The 20,180-nt window shown below is 31.6% G+C and overlaps 1 protein-coding gene across 1 annotated transcript in view; it reads left to right on the top strand.

Moving 5' to 3' along the window:
• LOC143252952 (transformation/transcription domain-associated protein-like) overlaps window positions 1-20,180 on the top strand; it is a 258,974-nt gene that overhangs the window by 80,111 nt on the left and 158,683 nt on the right. Inside the window, 4 exon segments of the mRNA XM_076505896.1 lie at window positions 1,629-1,845; window positions 3,514-3,643; window positions 5,790-5,931; window positions 16,828-16,885. Coding sequence (XP_076362011.1) covers window positions 1,629-1,845; window positions 3,514-3,643; window positions 5,790-5,931; window positions 16,828-16,885 — 547 coding nt within the window.

Raw genomic sequence — 20,180 nt, 5'->3', positions numbered from 1 at the left:
AAAAGTTAATCTCAAATGTATGTTTCATTCTTTACTACTTTTTTTGAGATGCAATAAAAGAAACTATGTCATAGGTGAGTCAGTTCTATCCACCCAGGTGTGTGAGAATTTATGATATCCATAATGTTTCTGTGTGTCTTCAGTCCATGAAATATGAACATAGTAGTGGATTTTATAATGATTTTGTATGCAATACAGAGGTTTCTTTAAAAATTGTTATGAACTTTAATTTGGTTTACATAAAACTTTGTGGTTAAAAAAAATTGTCACAATAACCTCATTAAATGGAGTTTAATGCATTGCAATAACATATAGTAAGTAGCTATTTTTTATGATTTTGAATCTGAAGAGTTGGTGGTTAAGTGAAAATAAAGTAAAATTTTTTCAAGCACATTTAACCCTCTCATGGTGGGTATCTTTTTACTGTGCAACGTCATAAGATTTTTAATGAGTTACATTTAAAAATAAATTCAATTTTTTTTGCTCATGTTATGCCAATTAGTATAATATAAGATCAAACACTAATAATCCATATTTTAATAGTGTATAAATTTTATATTCTTAATTTGATAAGGCAGTATTAAAAAAAAACAGAATTTTCCCTAGTGCGATAAATATGATGCATTTTCTCCAAAATGTACACAGTTATAAAGTCGTCATTGTTCAGACAAATGATAATTTTATAACTTTCAATTTTGTTTAGTTACAGAGCCATCAAATGTAAAATCAGACACCTTTTGCCATACTTACATGTCCTCTCTTTAAGGATTTGTTAATAGTTCAGTTCCACATTATGTATAGCCAATAGAATTACAGGGGTTTTCATCTATGAAAGGATGTCATATTGTGTTGTGTTCTAAACATAGAATTGTCAATTTCTATGTTATGACAAGCTTCATTTCCATCTTGGATGAATTAAAAATAGTGCTTGTTATAAAGTTAGAAGAATTATGGCTGTTATGAGACAGTATCTGGTTTTTTACTCATTATTCTATGTTCATTTGTGCATTGTTTAAGTAAATAAAAAATTGTATAGTGTATTAAATAGTGTTGACAGCAAAAAAGAAAAGAAAAAGAGAGAGGTCCAGATAAGTTTCATCTTATTTGAAGTCATTCCAGAAATAAGAAAGGGTAATTTGTTCTTCAACTGAACAACCTTGAATAGAATTAGGGTAGAGAAGATAACTGATACAAATATAAAATTTTAATGAAAACAAACTGAAGTGTACTTGGGATATTTTAGAAATTATCCCAATGAAATTTAAAATAACATGAAAATCACTTTGCACTTAAACGAGTAAAGATAAAAGATTAAACATATTCATGGATAAATCTTTAGTAAAAAATACTAAAAAATTTTTTTTTTTGTATATAAGTGACTCATAATGTTTGGTGAATGTCTGTGAAATTTTATGAAGATATGTGTATTACATTAAAAGTTGTTAGTATCCAAACTACCAAGTACAAAGTGGTTACATAGTTAGTCAATTTGACCAAATCTGTGTTGAGAGAGTTGACAAAATAAAATTTGTTATTCATATATTAATAAATATTCATTGTGGAACTGTAAGAATACTGGTTTGAGAACCACTGATTTAAAGATATATTTTTGCCAATTTTGTTTTCAGTCATAAACTGCAACAACCACAACAACAAACTTCAGCATCTGCAATAACTACTGTAACTCCACTCACTTCTGGTGCATCCCATGTTTCTTTATCTGCTACATCTGCAACATCCAGTGTTATTTCAGGTGTGCAGACAGATATTAAACAAGAAGGAAAAGAAGATACTCGGGGTCCACCTGTACAACTTTCAAGCTTTTCTGATAATAAAGAAGAAAAGGTAAAGTATCTGATATATAAGTGAATAAGAATTTTTAGACTTACTAGTAGTGTTTATAGTATTTATACATTTTTAGCAGTTTTAATTATTGATAGAAATATCTTTTGACACATTCATCACAGACAAGTGAAATTGTACATTAGGACTTTTTAGAGTTATGTTCAATATTTAAATACATTATTTTATTTTCACTATATATGAATAAATTTGGCATTAAAATGTAGACATTATTTTGTTATCACTATGTATTAATAAACTTGGCATTAAAATGTAGTTACTAAAACAAATTTTAATATTTAAGTGTTAATTTCTTAATTTTAGAAATAGATATTTAATTAAATATCTATAATTTATATGTATAACATGACATTTTGCTTTAAGTTGCCCATTTTATATTTTTACATTGCCTCTAATATTTATAGCCTTTAATCTTCTTTATAAATCAGAAAGTCAAACCTACTTGGCATACCTTCTTATTAAAGTTTTATATTATTTACATTTTAAGTTCTCCTCTAGTATAAGAATTGTGACATTTACTTTCTGTGTCTTCCCTCTTCTCTAATTTATTTTCCACCTCTCCAAAAACTATGGATTTTAATGAAAAACTACACATTATGATATGTTTACATAGTACTCGCACAAAGCATAATTTTTATAGCCTTCAGTCTTATTAGATTAGGGGGCCATCAACTGGAAAATCAGCCCCACTTACTATGTCTGCTTGTTACTTCCGTTCTTTCACAAATTGTCAGTAATTATTATTATTATTGACATTTTCTAATATATTATTTATAACCAATTGAAAGTCATAGTTTTAATCTGTCAAACTACATATTATATCATGTTGTTTTCTGTACAGGGCACTGTCTATTTCTTCATTTAGTTTTGAATTTGTTCTCAAAGATTTATTTCCTATTATTTTGTGGTGATTATGAGGCCAGTTAAGTTAACTAAATGTATACAGAGTTAGAGTGGAGAAATAACAGATAAAATATAAAGTGTTACTGAAATAAATTGTTTGCTATTTATATGGGAGGTTGTATGACATTTTACAGTTTTCATATGAAGAAAAGTGTTTTTTAATCTTAACATGAAAATCACTTTGTATTTAAAGAAGTCTACACTTTGACTCCATATATTTACAGAAATTTTTAATAAAAATTCGTAACAAAAATTCGATATTTGTATACCAAAGCTTTGTAATGTTTACTGAAAATGTGCAAAAATTTTATGAAGATACACAAAACATATTAAGAGTTATGGAAAACTTCAAAGGTCAGTTTGGGGTCATGAACTTTTTGAATCAACCAAGGCTTTAATGAGAGAGTTAAACCTTTAATTATGTGCAGTCATAAAGCATTAATAATTATTTAAAAGAAATTTAATTTATGATTTCAAGCAAAAATTTTTTGATTAGCCATTAATTTGCTTGAATTGTATTCTGTAATATTGGAGTTTTATTATTGTATGAATAGAAAGGAAAAATGTTTGTGTAATGTTTTGAATTATGTTTGTTATGAAATAAAGTTATGAGAAATGATAGGCATATATTTGTTAATATCAAGGATGAGCTATGATCAGTTGTGTTTATTTTATAGGGTTTGAATATTCATTTGTTTTATTATTTAAGCTGCATCAACACGTACTTAATGTACATTTTATTAACAGCCAAAGTTTGGATTTTCTGCATCACAAACAAATAACCTATCTGTAGCTGACTGCAGGAGTTTGGTAAAAACACTGGTGTGTGGAGTTAAGACAATCACCTGGGGAATCAGCACCTGTAAGATATCAGGAGGTAATAATGAATATATTTGCTGATATTCATAAAATATATTTTGGCAATTTTCAATTTTACTGTAGCATAAATGATTTTAAAATTTGCTTTTAGAAAATCAAATATTTGTAATTTTTTATTAATAAGAATTTTATCAAACCATGATGATATCTTACCTAAAACAGATTTTAAGAGTACATGTGTATGTTAGTTATTTTAAATCTCTCAACATGAACTTAATCAATTTGACCAACCATAATTTTTATACTACAAACTTTTAATATAGTGTGTACATCTTTACAAAATTAGGTACACTTTCATAAACATGGAAATATATTGTTTTTTGTACTAGTGCATGTGCAAAGTAATTTTTATGATTTTAAGATTTAAAAGTACTTTTTCATATAAAAAAATCTCAAATTTCATTTGTTTAATCTCTAAAATCTACTAAGTACATTTCAAATGTTTGTTTTCAGTGAAACTTTGTTTTATTTGTTATTTTTTCTACCCCAACTCTGTACAAGGTTGGTCAGTTTGACCAAACATGTCACCACTAACAAAGATTGAAATTACTCTATGTTATCCTTTTTTTCTTTCTAAAATGACTTCAGATTGTAAAATGAAACTACATTTGTTTGTTCTAAGTAGCTTTAAACTTGTAACAATATACATCTATTTATACTTAAATTTTGTTGTTTTATTGCCCTTTGAATCATGTCTAACTACTGTTCGTGCAATTAAAAGTAGTAACTCACCTAGGGTATGTGGAGCTCATGTTATACTATTGAATTACATTATTCATGAGCTGCTCACATGCATGTCTTGTGAAATAATTTATTGAATTATTATTTTTGTTTTACTTATTCTAATCTTAACAAAAGTAAACATGAAAAACAAGAAAAAAAACTTAACAGTATCTTCTTCTTTTTGTTGTGAACCATCAGTGACACTTAACCTTATTTTTTTATGCTAATGGTAATCATGAAATAAATTTTTATTAAATAAAATGATGCACCAAAAAACATGGAGTAATAACATGAAAAAAGCTGACAGTTTCCCATAATTATCACAATTTTTTATGGTTTTATAACTATACAAAAAGAGCTGTTGCAAATTTATCCAAGCTAGTCATTGTCTCTTCTGTTTTCAGAAAACAACATAGTATAGTATGTCATTTGATATATGAAAAACTTGGCTTGCTCTTAGTTTTACATAACATAGAATTAAACAGGAGAGATATATTAGAAAGTCCAGAAAGAGAGAATATGACGTGTGGGTAAGAGGGGTCTGATTTTCTATTTGATAGCTCTGTAACCAAACAAAATTGAAAGCTATGAAAATTATGCTGTGTCTGAGTAATGGCGATTTTATAGTGTGTACTTTACATTAAATTTCATAGGTGATGAAGAGGGGATGTCAATAAAAAATGTCACTTTTCTCATACTAGGGGAAATTCAAGTTTTTGTAAAATATTGCCTTATAAAATTAAGATATTAAATCTTGTATGCTATTAATATATGCATTATCATATACAGTTTTATCTATACTAATTAGTATAATATAAACTTGTAGTAGTTTAATAAGTTTTGAATGTAAATTGCTAAAATATTGTGATGTGCACAATAAATAATGCTTGGAGAGAGAAGGTTAACTTACGAGTTCATAGATAAAGAACAAGGAGTATTCAGCTGTGGATTAATCGTATGAAAACTCAGTAGCTTATTTTTGTCATATCCTTTCATTTTTCTTTCATAACTCCATTTCCATGTATTCCTTATCGTTTCATAGAAGTTTTTTTTTCCCATTATGGTACCAATGATTTGACCACAACAGATCAGGTGGGAGGCACATGAAACATTTAGCATATAGGTATGGGAGAGATTGTCTGGCATGCACAAATATACATATGGAGATTATAAAGGGATAATAAATATAATATTACATAATGTATTAATTGTATTAGGTACATTTAAAGCTTAATATCTGATGCCAGCTGTAAATTTCACATTTGAATTTTGTTTTTAAATTTAATATATTTATAGTTTTTGTGAAATAACTTTCAGTTTAAATTAGAATTTTAGAACATGTTGCATTTACAGAGAATATGATGTATATTTTTTTATAATTATTCTGAATTTCTATAAGTAATATATTATGCTCAACGTAGAATCATCAGGAGCTCAAAACAAGCAGTTTCAGCCAAAGGAAACAGTGGTGTTTATACGTTTAGTGAAACATGCTCTTGTAGCTCTCGATATATATACTCTAGCCTCATCTACACCTGGTCAAACTCATCAAACCTCTACATCGTAAGTACTTTTATAAGTGAACCATTGTATTATCTCTAAAGCATTTAATTTAGCTTTTAATCTCATTGAAATGTAAATGTGATACAAATGTATTATTTCAGTTCTTGCATTCTTGCTACTTTGAAAAGGATTTCCTATTTTGCTGTTTTATTTTCTTTGTTCTATCTGGATACGAGGTTCCATAGTTTGCCTATAATTACCAATAAAAAAAAAAAAGGAGGGTAGAGTAGGGGGTGCTCCACATCATTAGAATATGGTTGAATTGTATGAACAACAGTTAAATTCCACTGTTCTGGATGACAGAATTGGTTGAAGAGTTTACAATGGATAGTACTGACTAGATGCTTTCCCTCTAGTATTACTTCAAAATTTGAAATGCATAACTTTGTTGTCAATAACAAATGAATCAAAACAAAGAAATAGTTTTCTGCCTTTTAATTTTAAAGAGCTACATATATGTGGTATTATCAACATAATTATGAGAAACCTTTTATGGTGGCATACATATTGGCTGTAAATGGAGGTATAAAAGATGCACTTGAAGTAGCAATAGTTTTCAAAGTATTCTTAATCTTTTTTTTTTTTTTTTGTCAAGAAGGAAAAAGCAGTAGGGTAGTACCACATGTAACAGGAACCATGGCTATGCCATGCAAAGCCCACAATCTCAAAATATTTTATTATCTCCATAGTAATTTTATATAATAACCTTAAATTATATAATTTGTATTGTATTCTTTCAAATAAAATATTAATCACATCTCTGCTAAAGAGTGTTTTCAGCAAAAGTGACTTCAAAATGTTATTCCTAATGCTAATAGTTTATGTTTTATATGATGCTTAATTGATTGATTTTTGTCACTTTACTGGTTATAAAGCTATACTCAGGTGTTATTTATATTACACCAGATTCATTATTTTACCTTTTGGGAATATAAAGTTATAACATTATTCAAAGTAAAAAACTGAATTTTTTTAAACAGTAGGCATGTCAAAAATGACATTTAAATTACAGTTTAATTTCTAACTGTTACTCTGAAACAAAGAATAAATAAATGAATTTTTGTCTTCATAATATTTTTTATTTCCAACTATATAGTACCCTCTGCATTGTATAATTTTTTCAGCATGAACTCCCCTTGAGGTGGATTCCTGTACATGTTTAGGGGACCTTTCAGAGAAGGTTCTGAAATTTCAGTTTACCTCCTCTTGGATCTGAACGTCCACACATATGTTTACTGTGTTTGGCAACCTGTGAAGGGGAGGAGAGAAGATTCTGGTAGTTGAAAGGTTCAACCCTAATACACCACTTTGGCTTTAAATTTCTGTATGCAGTCAGCCTTGAAGTGGCCTCCCAGTGGCAATTGGCTGCTTCACTTGGGCTAGGGTCAACAAAGTACAAGTATTGGACATTCTCAACAGGTGTTGTGGACATTGTTCTGATGCTGATGTTTGAATATAGTGCTCACAAAACCCTTGCATTGCAGTAGTGTTCTTGTTTGGCATTGCAGTGCATCCCCTTGTAGGGCTCCATGGTGGGTAGGAACAGTGGGCAGTGAATTGTTTTTATTTCACTATGAATACCCCTATTCATGAACAAAAAATAAAAAAAAACAACAGATTATTCGAAAGTGATCACATATGGACAATTCTGTTATACAATCACCATCAAAGTTGGATTCAAAACTTCAATTTCTCATTTGGTATTCATTGTTTGAGAAATCTTTAGGGCAGAAGTCTCTTTTTTTTCAAAAGAGATTAGCGAGGCTTACTAGCTCTCCCTCAAGTCAGTAAGGAAGCTGCACTTAGGAGACAGCTTGGTGGAAATATCTTCACCACAACACACCAGACTCCTCCTGAATTTGAAGAGCATTGGTAATATAACCATCGAGGTTATTCCCCATGCTACCATGAATTCCTCAAGCAGAGTTATTGTTGGGAGGGACTTGAAAAATATTTCTGAGTCACAGATAGCAGCTGCTTTTTTTAGTCAAATCTCCACTCACAAAAACGGAATTATGATGCCTACCAATGTTTTGATTTTTACATTTACATCACCATGTTTACCTGCTACAGTCAAGGCAGGTTATCTGAACTGCAGGGTGCAGACACAAATTACCAACCCTTTCAGATGTTTCTAGTGTTTGCAGTCCAATCATTCGAAGACATCATGTCATGGTTTTTTGACATACCCATTGTGGTGGCAAAGACTACAATGCCTACGAATGTGAACTGGACCTGTAGTGGTTCACATCTTTCTTAATCTAGTTCTGCCCTAAGTGGGAGTTGGAGAAATAGGTGCATTGCTTCAAGATTGTAAACAACACCCCAAGACTCAAAAGTTATTGTTCCCCACTCTATCTCAGACATATACTGATGCACTCTATTCCACTGCCCTAAGGAAGTGCAGGCAGATCTCTCCTTACCTTGAGCAGAGTCATTTGCAAAACATCTAAAGAGTCTTTTGCCATCCATGATTAAAAGTGTTGATGAGTCTACATCTACTCACATCTCTGTCTCCTCCACTCCTTTCAGTGACTGCCTGGGTCCACTTCCTTTGGCTTTAGGTTCAGGCATTTCCTCAGGTTTGTCTTCTTCTCCAGCCCTGAGATGCAAATGATTATTTGTTCATGCTCTTAGTTACTGGAATCTTCTTCCACAGACAAGAGACCTGCTTACTTGACTCAGGGCAGGATTCATGGAGTACAACAACAGAAGGGTTCCCTGCCCATTCTATTCCACATAAATAAAAATGTCCACTTTGATACAGTAGAACTGTCAGGGATTTCATTTTAATACAAATGGCATTAAGGATTTCATTGATTCTTATCCACTTTGTCTCACTTTACAGTAAACATTTCTGAAACCTGCTGATGCAGTCACCTTTTGACAGGTTTCTTTGTACAAAAATGGCAGGTTGTGTGATGGACAAGTGCATGGAGGGATGGTACTGCTGGTCAATCAGTATGTGCCTGCCTCTCTTGCTACCCGATATATCCTTGAAGGTTGTAGCCATCTATGTTTGCTTGGGTTGTACCATCACTGTTTGTTCTCTCTAGCTGTCTTCTGGAGAGACCTGTGATCAATCAGACCTTGATGCCCATTGAACAGTTACTTTCTCCATTTTTAATCCAGGAGGATTTTAATGGACATAATCCCATTTGGGATGGTGCTAATATTGATGGGAGGGGTCATTCTATAGAGCTTATTCTCTCAGATCACAATCTTTCTTTGGTATTGGTTTTTATACTTATTTTCATGCACTTAGTCAATCTCCTACTGTTATTGATCTCTTTACCAGCTCATCATCACTTTTCTCTTACTTTTCTTGGATGGTTGACAGTAACCCATGGTCAGTGATCACTTTCCTGTCATTTTGAGAGAGACTGGGTGTGGTCAATGCCATCAGACCCAATTGTCTCTCTTTCATGGCTCTCTTGGAAGTTGATCCTGCTGTTGTCTATAAGCCATTGATAGATGACTGTGTGGCAGAAGTGACTGCCTATATTGTCCAGGCAGCTGCTCAGTGTATTCTTTAAACCTCTACATGTTTTGGACAATCTCCTACTTTGGAATCCTACTTGCCTCATGACATGGAAGGCTCAAAAATGGGCCTGGGATATCTTATAGATATCCCACACTTTTAAACTGCATTGCTTTTCAGTGGGCCTTGTGCATGTGTTCGGCAGGTCAGACGGCAAAGCCAGATAGATTCTTGAATTAAATACACAACTAGCATCTCTTCTATTGCCAGTTCCAAAGACACATGGCACAAGATTCAGAAGGTCAGTGAGCAGTATACTTCTATCCTCTCTTTTTATCTTGTTCTCTGATGGTCAAGAAGTTGCTGGTGTGCAAAGCATCACCAGTACTCTTGGCAAAAGCTTTTCTCATGCATCTATCACTTCTGCTTCATTCTCCACCTACTTAGCCATCAAGACTCGGGCAGAGTGATTATCTCCTTCCATTTTGGCTGATCGTCTCCTTTTACACTGGTGGAATTCAAACTTGCTCTTCATTGGTCTGGCAGTTCACCAGTTGGACTTGATGATATTCACTGTGAGATGCTGTGCCATCTCTCCTGCCTCTCTTGCTGCTCTTCTGTTTGTTTTTAACTGTATCTGGCAGGAGAATGTTTTTCCTGATGCTTTGTGCCAGGCTACTGTCCTTCCTTTTTCCAAGCCTGGGAAGGATCTCAATATCCATTCATACTACATCATTATTCATACTACCATCCAGTTGCTTTGACAAGCTGTCTCTAAGATCCTAGAGAGGATGGTTAATGTTCATCTTTTTGGTTCTTTGAATCAAACAACCTCCTCTGACCCACCTAGTGTAAGTATCTATGACCATGGATCACCTGATTCAACTTAAAATGTCAATCAAGTGATAGCATCTTGTTTCTGGTTTGTTGTTTTTTTTTACCTTTAGAAAGCTTCTGCTTCATTCTCCACCTACTTAGCCATCAAGACTCGGGCAGAGTGATTATCTCCTTCCATTTTGGCTGATCGTCTCCTTTTACACTGGTGGAATTCAAACTTGCTCTTCATTGGTCTGGCAGTTCACCAGTTGGACTTGATGATATTCACTATGAGATGCTGTGCCATCTCTCCTGCCTCTCTTGCTGCTCTTCTGTTTGTTTCTAACTGTATCTGGCAGGAGAATGTTTTTCCTGATGCTTGGTGCCAGGCTACTGTCCTTCCTTTTTCCAAGCCTGGGAAGGATCTCAATATCCATTCATACTACCATCCAGTTGCTTTGACAAGCTGTCTCTAAGATCCTAGAGAGGATGGTTAATGTTCATCTTTTTGGTTCTTTGAATCAAACAACCTCCTCTGACCCACCTAGTGTAAGTATCTATGACCATGGATCACCTGATTCAACTTAAAATGTCAATCAAGTGATAGCATCTTGTTTCTGGTTTGTTTTGTTTTTTTACCTTTAGAAAGCTTATGATACTACATGGAGGTATGGTATTGTGCAAGAGCTCTACTTAAATGAATTGTGTGGCCATTTGCCAATTTTTATCAACATTTTTTTAATTGACTTCCAATTCCAAATTAATGGGGGTTTGACACTTTTTCATTCTTTCCCATGAGAACTTGGAGTCCCTCAGGGCTGTGTCTTGAATGTCACACTTTTCATTATAAAGATTAATGCCATAACTGGACAACTTCCCCTAATAGTCCCAAACGGACTCTATGTCAACAACTTCTACATCTCGTCTCAGTTGTCGAACATGAGGTATATTGAGCAGCAGCTACAGACTGCCCTCAGTCATTTAATAAAGTGTGCCACAACGAACAGTTTTACATTTTCTCTCTCTTCTGCTTTCACTTTTGCCACTAATGGGGTATTTACCCCAATCCTTAACTCCATTTCGGTGAATCGGGGAAATTGTGCTTCTTTTGGTCCCCAAGGCTAAGCTCTTGGGGATTATATTTAGCTCTAGGCTGACTTTCATTACACATGCCAAACATCTACATGTTGAGTGTACAAGAGCACTGAACATCCTCCATGTCCTTTTTTTCACTTTGTGGATCAATGTTCTATGCTCAAGATCTATCATGTCCTCATTTAATCAAAACTACATTATGGGTTTCTGGTCTGTGGCTCTGCCAAAACCTCCTCCTTGAAGATGTTGGACCCATTCACCATCAGGGGCTTTCCATACTTTTCCAGTCTAGAGTTTGTACACCAAGTCTTATGCTTCTCTACACCTCTGCAGTTTACAATTGTCTTTACTGTATGCTTCAAAACTTTGATTCTTACCATAGTATCCCACCTGGGGTTATGTTTTCCATCTTCAATGAGACATGCTCTTTCAGAGTAGATGGTCTGACAATGAAATCTTGAGTTTTACTATCACATAATGCATGCAGTTGAAGTATCTTCGGTGTGGTTGCTTATATTTCTTTACAGCTTATTCTCATTATCTCTTTGACAGTCTAGGTGAGCTTCTACACATAGAAATTTAAATTCCAAACATTATTTTTATATTTCAGCAGCTAGAAATCTGAGAAAAATGTTTATATCTTCTTCCCCTGCTAGGTACCATGCTCACATTCCAAAGTAATCTGTTAATAAGCAACAGCCTTTTGTAGACTTGAATGGAATACTTATAACCAACAGAAAGAGCAGATTTCTTAGTTAAGTTTCTTCAAGCTAGAAGAAAAGTAAGTAATAGATTATTCTTCAAATTATAAGCTTTCTGTTGTGGTGGTGATCATTGTCCCTAGTGCATGGTTATTGTTTCTTTCTTTATAGACACTTAAATTGCATTAAAAGCATTAATTTTTTACTCATTGGATGGCTCAGTTCTTCACTGGGTGGAAAAACTGGTGCAATGTGAGTATGATTGTGTTCAGTAAACTACTTACTTCTCCATTAAGTACTTGATAATATGAAGTGCTGGACTGTTTAGGGTTAGGCTTTGTGATGCTTGTACCTGAGGGCAGCAGTTTCAGAAAATTACTCACTTGTCAGAACCTTCTTAGGAAGTGGTCCCAGGTCTTTCTCGTTTTTTTCCTTAAACCCGTGGGTTGTCATATACTTTGCTTCTACAGCAGACATGCATAGTTTTGATGCAGATCTCTCACTGATAGGCTGCAGTTTGTCTTGGACAGGTCAGTATGATGCCATGTTATTGAATAATGCCAAATCTTAATCGTGGAGTTGCTGAGTGACAGCTGATCACATTTTTTCCATGGTTCCTGCTTGACCCATTAGTCATTCTTTGACTGGCAGTTGTATAGCTACCTTACTCTTAACTCTCTGCATGCCTTTCTTCATGGAAATATTTCATGCTTGTCCAACAATTATTGGCAAAGATTCACTTTCTGGTCTGATCATGATAAAAGCTCTAACTGGTGGCTGTCATCCATCAAATTATCTCTTGCTCTAGGTTTGGCTACAGCTCATCCCCATTCAGAAAGAGGTGCCTCTCCCTGCACCTAACCATGAATTCCATCATCTACCACAAGTGCTCACCATCTCCTCTGTTGGTACAGCAGTAAGTCTACATATTTACAAAGCTAAAATCAGGGTTTTGATTCTCCTTGGTGGACTCAGCAGTTAGCCCAATGTTTGCTTTGCTATAAGACAATACTTATCTCCCATGCTGACAAGATGGCTCATTTTAGTGGATCTTATCCACCAGTGACACTTGACTCTATACTCTCACTGGGACAGCATGCCTCCCATCATAGAGAAGTTCTCTTATGTCCCACTGATCATTGTGTTGTTGCATAAGCTACCACTGTTTCATCTACTGGCAGAATAATTCTTGTTTGAATTCCTTCACAAACAGCACTGCAGCTTAACTAGTGACTTGTCTTGTGGAGAAGCTATTGACTATCCCACCTAACTATCATGATTCTAACAGCAGGAACTTGCTGTTTCATCTACGAGTGATACATTTCATGTTAATGACTTAGTCTGAGGGTGGCAATTATCAAAGGTGAGGTTCTACCTATCTGGTTGAAATATATCTGGAATCCTGTGAAGAATGCCCCATTTGGTCCTGAATACCTAGCCTACTTGCTACCTTCATAACCCTTATTTATTTGGGCTTCACTGCAAAGGTCTCTCATGTATGCTGCAAAATTCACAAACATGATATTCTTAATCACAGCACCAGTATTTCACTTTCCTTACTATTATATGGTATTTTCCAGCTCATGGATGTACCTTATGCAGACAGTTGGGTTCACTAACTGGAGGCTCTAGGATATTGAGTTGTGGAGTTTTTTTTTTCTTCTTGATCTACAGCAAGGTTTGTTACATAAGAAATCAAATGTAACACAAAACCAGATTTTAACTCAGAAGTGCATTAGGTCCAAAAGATGGAGCACAATACACTATAGATGATACAGAGGAATAAAAATTGGTATGAGAAGTGTCCTGTAAGTGTGTGGCACTAATGAGAGAATGTCAAAAAAACTTTTATTGAACAAGCTCTCGTTAGTTCAAATGCTACCTCCCCCCAACCCCATATAAGTTAATACATACTATTAGCTATGAATAAACCAAACAAATAAATATTAATGAAGATAAACAGGATAAAATCTAAGTGAGGCTTGAATTTTACCAAACACTTACTTTGTTTAAAATCCTGAATTCCTTTTTCCTCAAAAAGGTTATCTGCCATGATTCAATTTTAAAGTAAAACAAGTTAAAATATGTCTGTTTCATTGGGAATTTAATTGTTAAGCTGTGAAAGTGCTATGCTAGTTCTCACAGTATTACCAAATAAATCAGTAAAAACAAAGAAGATCAGCAGAGACCTGAGGTTCTGTTGAAAATTTGCAAGTCATGATATGACTAAAAATATAACTTTCTTATGTCAAACCTGACATAATGAACAGTATGACAGTACACCACATTAAACTAAGACATAAAAAGACAAATCTACAAATGTTTTCATGCTGGGCAAGTTGTCTCTGTATGTGTAAAAAGTGTGGCTCTCCTTAACTATTACTATATTGCTGACAAGAAAAACAGCTGTTTTTGTAAATGTGTAATGAGTCATTTTTCTCATAAGAAAATGTAGATAATAGCATAATTATAAAATTTCATCCATAGCATACTTTTCATTAAGTAGAATGTTGAGTGACTTACTTTAGTGCCTTACCTTGTCCAAACAGAGAAAATTGAAAACAATATTAAAAAATATTTACACATTAAGTAAGATAGTATAAAACACACAGTTCAGTCCATAAGTCCATACTACAATAACAACTTTTGCCTCACCCTGGGTATCTTAGAATATATTTTGTATTATCAGAATTGTTAGTTTTAAAGTTAAGCCAAGTTGATAATAAATAACGGCAGAGTTAAGCATATTAAGTTATAAATATTTGTTTAATAAGAAATGAATTGCAATCAATCTGATGAAAAAATACAAGGTATCTGTATAAATAAATAAAAATAATCAGAGTTAAACAGGATGCAGGGTAATTACTTCCATTTTGTTACCTTTCTTTAGTAGATCATAAAGAGATTACCAGATATAATGATGACTAAAAAGAAAAGAAAGCTGTATTTTCTTATTTTCTCCTATACCTTGGTTCCTTTATTATATGCCACAATTTTTAACTTTTATATTTTAAGTTTAAGTTCTTCAATATTATCTGTCTTATGTATTTGGCAATGAATAAAGCAGTTTTAATCTCTGGATTTGTTTTAAATTTATATAATTATATTCTATGAATAACTTTACTTTTGTTTCATTGATGGTGTTGTATACTAGTATGTCATTACCACACATTGTGTTGTTTAACTGAAAGATGAAAGTTAAAAAAAGTTAATAAATTAAATTTACTTTTACATAATTTTTCTTAAATTTTAAGTTTTGTTTTTTAGCATTTAAAATTTTCAATACTTCTAAAAACGATAGAAAATTACTGATGTTTGATGTTTCTTTTTATTAAAATATGTTGAAAAACTTGCTCTTAAGAGAATATTTTGATTAGAATCATTAATATTAAACATAGCACTTGTACAGGCAAAAAATTCTCATTATTATTTTGTACATAATTTGTACTGGAACTGTACAATATGAATTACCAACTAAAGACAAAAATAAAAGAAATCTGAACTAATTTAAAGTTGCAGATTTTGATGAAATACATATGGCCAAGGTACAAAGTAGTATATACTACTAACCTTTTGTCTTAGTTCTTTATTTATAAAATAGATAAATTTTAAGGTATTTTTTATTAAGGAAACTACCAGTATTATTGAGTTTGTCTTGTGTTTGAAGTCTATATGTTTACATTATACAATCCTGCCATTTAACTTTATTCAATTTTTCATTGTGTATGAAGATAGCTGCTTTTAATAGCTGAATGCTTCTGTTACAAAGCAAATACACAATAAAGTATAACCATGTTTCTCAATTTATTTTTGTACATAAGAGTACAAAACTGTCACACCAAAATTTGGCTGTAGTTAAAAATAAACAAGTTTATAAAATTAACAAAACATACATGATGTTTTGAGGAACTGTTGTTATGCATTATAATTTATCTTGGACAAGCTTCTAATTTATTATGTATTATGATTTCAAATAGCCTGAAATGTTGTTAAATTGTAATTTAAACTTAAAGTTAATTAAATGTTGAGATTTATCAAATTCATGATATTTGCCAACAATACTGATGCACTCTTTTTTTTCTTAACAGAAATATATTTTAATATACAAATAATGATTTATATACAAAAAGATTTACAAGCTTACAAACAATATTGAGTCTTCTATCTGGTCTGGAACTGAATATTTCATTGATGATTCAACAATCAACAAATTACTTTCAAGTTGATATCAATAGAGTTCACTTAATTTGTAGCTTGGTTTTCACTGATAACGTGAGCTTTTCTTCTCTGGAGTTTTTTAATGTTTCCATAGAAATACTAGCATCCAGTAGTAATCTACTAAAGTTAAATGGTTTGCAATGTTCAAAATCTATAAACATTTCTGGTCAAATACCTGTACTTTCCTAATTAAGAAGCATCACAGTTAGAGCTTCCGAGGTCTGTAGTATACCAACTGAAGCAACTTAACAATATAAACTGTCTCTCCATGCATTTTCTTGCTTACCTTTTATAAACTTGAGAGAATAGTATGTAGAAATTTCAACTAAGGTAGCAATACTGGTGATCACTAATATTTACCTACAAATATAGTACATTGTTGATTCTTAAACTTGAAAATCTTCTACAAATTTAGTGAATAGGTAGGAATTTTACAAAACGTTTAACAGTACAAGTAGCATACATTTCTAAATATATATTTACCTGAAATAAACATCTATGTTAAAATGAAAATGTATTAGTAAATCCTTTACACTGTTTAGATGGTAACAAGGCAAATTATGACATTTCTGGTTTATTCTTCAGAATGCAAAGTGTTAGATCTAAAGAGGAAAAGGAAGTTTTAGAACATTTTGCTGGTGTTGTAAGTATTCACTTTTTTCTTTTTGCAATTTGTTTTTTTTATTTTTAAAATGTTGGTTGGTATGATTTTTATTACCATTCATGTGATCCAGACTTTAATCTGAAATGACAAAATTCATCAGCAAAAGTAAAAAAAAAAAATTAATGTAACTAAAAACTAACTAAATGTACTTTTTCCTTTAGATGCAAGTTTCTAGCATATTTGGAAAATCTGATTTTGCAAGTTATTGACAAAATCGTTTTTACAGATATTCTATACTAAAATTGTCATATATTAGTTTGAAATATTTTCCTTGATAATGAATTATGTGTGTGCATGAGCTGTATTATATAGAATAAAAAAAAGTGATATTATGAATGCATGAATATTTTAGTAATATGGATACATGGTATTAGTTCTGAATGAACTGTGATTGTTTGGCACCATCTTGATTAATAAATCAGGTGTCTTGAGAAAATATTGTGTGTTAACACAGATTACCTGGCTAGTCTGAATGTAAATCACTCAATTTTTAAACAATTTAGATTTAAATGTATATAAAAATAAATCATATTTCTTAGGTATTAAACAATCACAATCAGTTATGTTTACCATCTACATATTTTGTTTATTAACACTATTGTTGATGGATAAGGATATTATTTTTCCAACTTGTTCATAGAAAAAATAAATACCAAATGTCAATGCATTGCAGTTGTCACACTTTCAGAAAAGGATTGTACTTAAACTTCATATATTCAGAATCTGAATATGTTTAATTTATCAAAACATTTGTTATATGGTTTAATGTTGATACAATAAACATTGCAATTCTTTGAATATTGGTAATCATTTCAGGATGTTTGAAATTTATTGGCACACTTATTCATCAACCAGTAAAAAAAAACTGAGGTTGAAGTATTACGTATCTCACTTCTTTAGTTTTAGTTTAGCAAGCCTTCTAAGTGTAGTCTTCTGTGTAAAGCATAACATTATTTCCTTGGCATTTGTAAAATACTTTTACCTTTCTAAATCTGATGAATAAACTGTTTTTAAGTTTTCAGATTCTATCATTGTTTAATTTGCCTTTGTTTTACCTCAGTTCAGACAGTTAGAATAACACAAATTCATTAAGCATAACTCTGTATTGGCCTAAAAAAAACAAATTTTAAAATTATAATCCAAGTATTTTGCAAAATACAATGGTATTTTGGCTTCCATACATTACATATGTGTGTATATCACAATTTACTGATAAATCTTTAAATTATAGTTATTTTTTAAATTGTAGAAAAATAAATAAAAAATGCACTGAAAACCAAATATTTCAAGTACTTACTGTGTTACAAAATATTGTACTCCTACATCATACATGCACACATATGCTAAGTCTCATTGTAAACCTTGTTTAGTTTTTGAACTGGAGGGTGAAGAGATAATTTTTGTAGGCTTCAAATATAAATTTTGGAAAACTAAAATGTTTAGTTACTGTGTTAGTACACACTAAATCCATTAATTTATCTAGGTTTCTAGATAAGCTGTATGTGGGTAAAAAAAAATTTTTTTAAAATATCATTGTTATTCAGAGCAAGATCTTAGTCATCACACTTCAATAGTTTTGGTGAAGTTGAAGCTGTTTACAAATAAATGTCAGATTTATGTAGAGGAGAAGCTGTGCTTTCTGTTGGTTATAAATGCACTTTAATTAGCAGTAGATCAGACTAGGCTACAAAAGAATGGAGTAATGGGAAGAGCCACTCTATTAGATTTGCTAAAAATACTGGCATCTCAGCAAATCATAGAAATGGAAGGTTCTTATTTATATTAAGCTTGTTCATATCTCAAATTTTGTTTAATTTGCATGGTAGCTGTGATAAAATGTAAACTGAGCAATAAGACAATAGTATGTGTTATGTGAAACACAAAAATTGTTATTTAACATTTTTTTCTTTATGTTTTGTTGTCATTTTCTTTGATATAAGTAGTAATGAATTTACTTCATAAAATTTTGAACATAACTCTTCAAAACATGGCACTGCACTTTAACCTGCCAAGATTTAAAAGGTTAGAATAATAAATCCATTCCTAATGTTTAATAACAAGATCAAGATGTACAATTTGCCAAGAAGTACTCAGTTGTGGACTCGTGAATCAAAATTTGAGTTCCAAAAATTCCAATGGGTGAGAAGCAGTGTTTATAGTAAAGTAAAGCAAAAACTCGTTTTAGTATGTGAGAATAAATATCAGCCAATGTAGTGGATAATTTTTACAGAATCAATAGGATGGTGAATGCTTTCACGTATATAAATATTATATAGTATTATGCACATACGATCATAATTTGTGAATTTATAATCCATTTAGAAAGACAGTTACACTATAATGGTTTTTGGACATTCTATTCTAGTGAATGATATATTTTAGTATTCTAAAATGCATGCTGAATGTTACATAATCTTTTTTTTTTGGATTCTCAAATTTGTAAGACTCCATTTGGCTTATGAAAGTGTATGTCTTTTACTCGAGTGCAAGTTAACCTGTTTATGCAGTAAGTGATGCAGATTCTTATATTTATATATGTATTTCATTTATTATTATGTATTTTTAATAAAACTAAAATGTAAAAATTAAAATCTTCTAAGAAAAATAAACCATCAATAAAAGAACGAGTCTTAAAGTTTTATAAGTTCAGTGTAAAGAAAACATGAATTCAGCATATGCTTAACATAATCCTGCTATTTATATTAGTTCTATAGTAATTAGCTAATGAGCCTCCTCCATAACTTTCTGCTATAGATGAGACACTGTTAACTGCATTGTACAAAAGTTTATTTCCATAGAATTGTAAAATTAAAATAAAACAGATTTGAAAAAGGTTAACAGTTGAAAGTAAGTAATTTGATATTTTTCAATTCAGCATTCAATTTTGTGAAAAAACTGGTGACATCCATATTTTCAAATTTTTATAACTTTTCCACTGGATCTTGATCATTTTGCTACAGTTAATGTGAGAGCAGAGAAAATAAAGTATAAAGTTTTACAGATAAAATTTTGATATTTATTTAGTAGATTCTATAGGATATGCAAATGTATTATGAAATATTTTTATTTGTAGCAGGAAAATCACTTTTTATTCAGACTGACTTAGTAATAGCTTCATAATTTTGTTGGCAATGCTTTAGTAAAAATGTTTTGTTAAACATTCTGATTTTTTTTTCAGTAAAAGTTGGCTAAATTTTGTAAAGATAATGTTAGTAAATTTATAATTATACTAAAAATTATTAAGTATAGCTTCACAAACATCACATACCTTGGA

This window comes from Tachypleus tridentatus, chromosome 6 (genome assembly GCF_004210375.1).
Source record: "Tachypleus tridentatus isolate NWPU-2018 chromosome 6, ASM421037v1, whole genome shotgun sequence".
In the NCBI taxonomy this organism is placed as follows: domain Eukaryota; kingdom Metazoa; phylum Arthropoda; class Merostomata; order Xiphosura; family Limulidae; genus Tachypleus; species Tachypleus tridentatus.
Note: the sequence above shows the minus strand (reverse complement) of the source record. Positions and strands in the feature narration are given on the sequence as shown.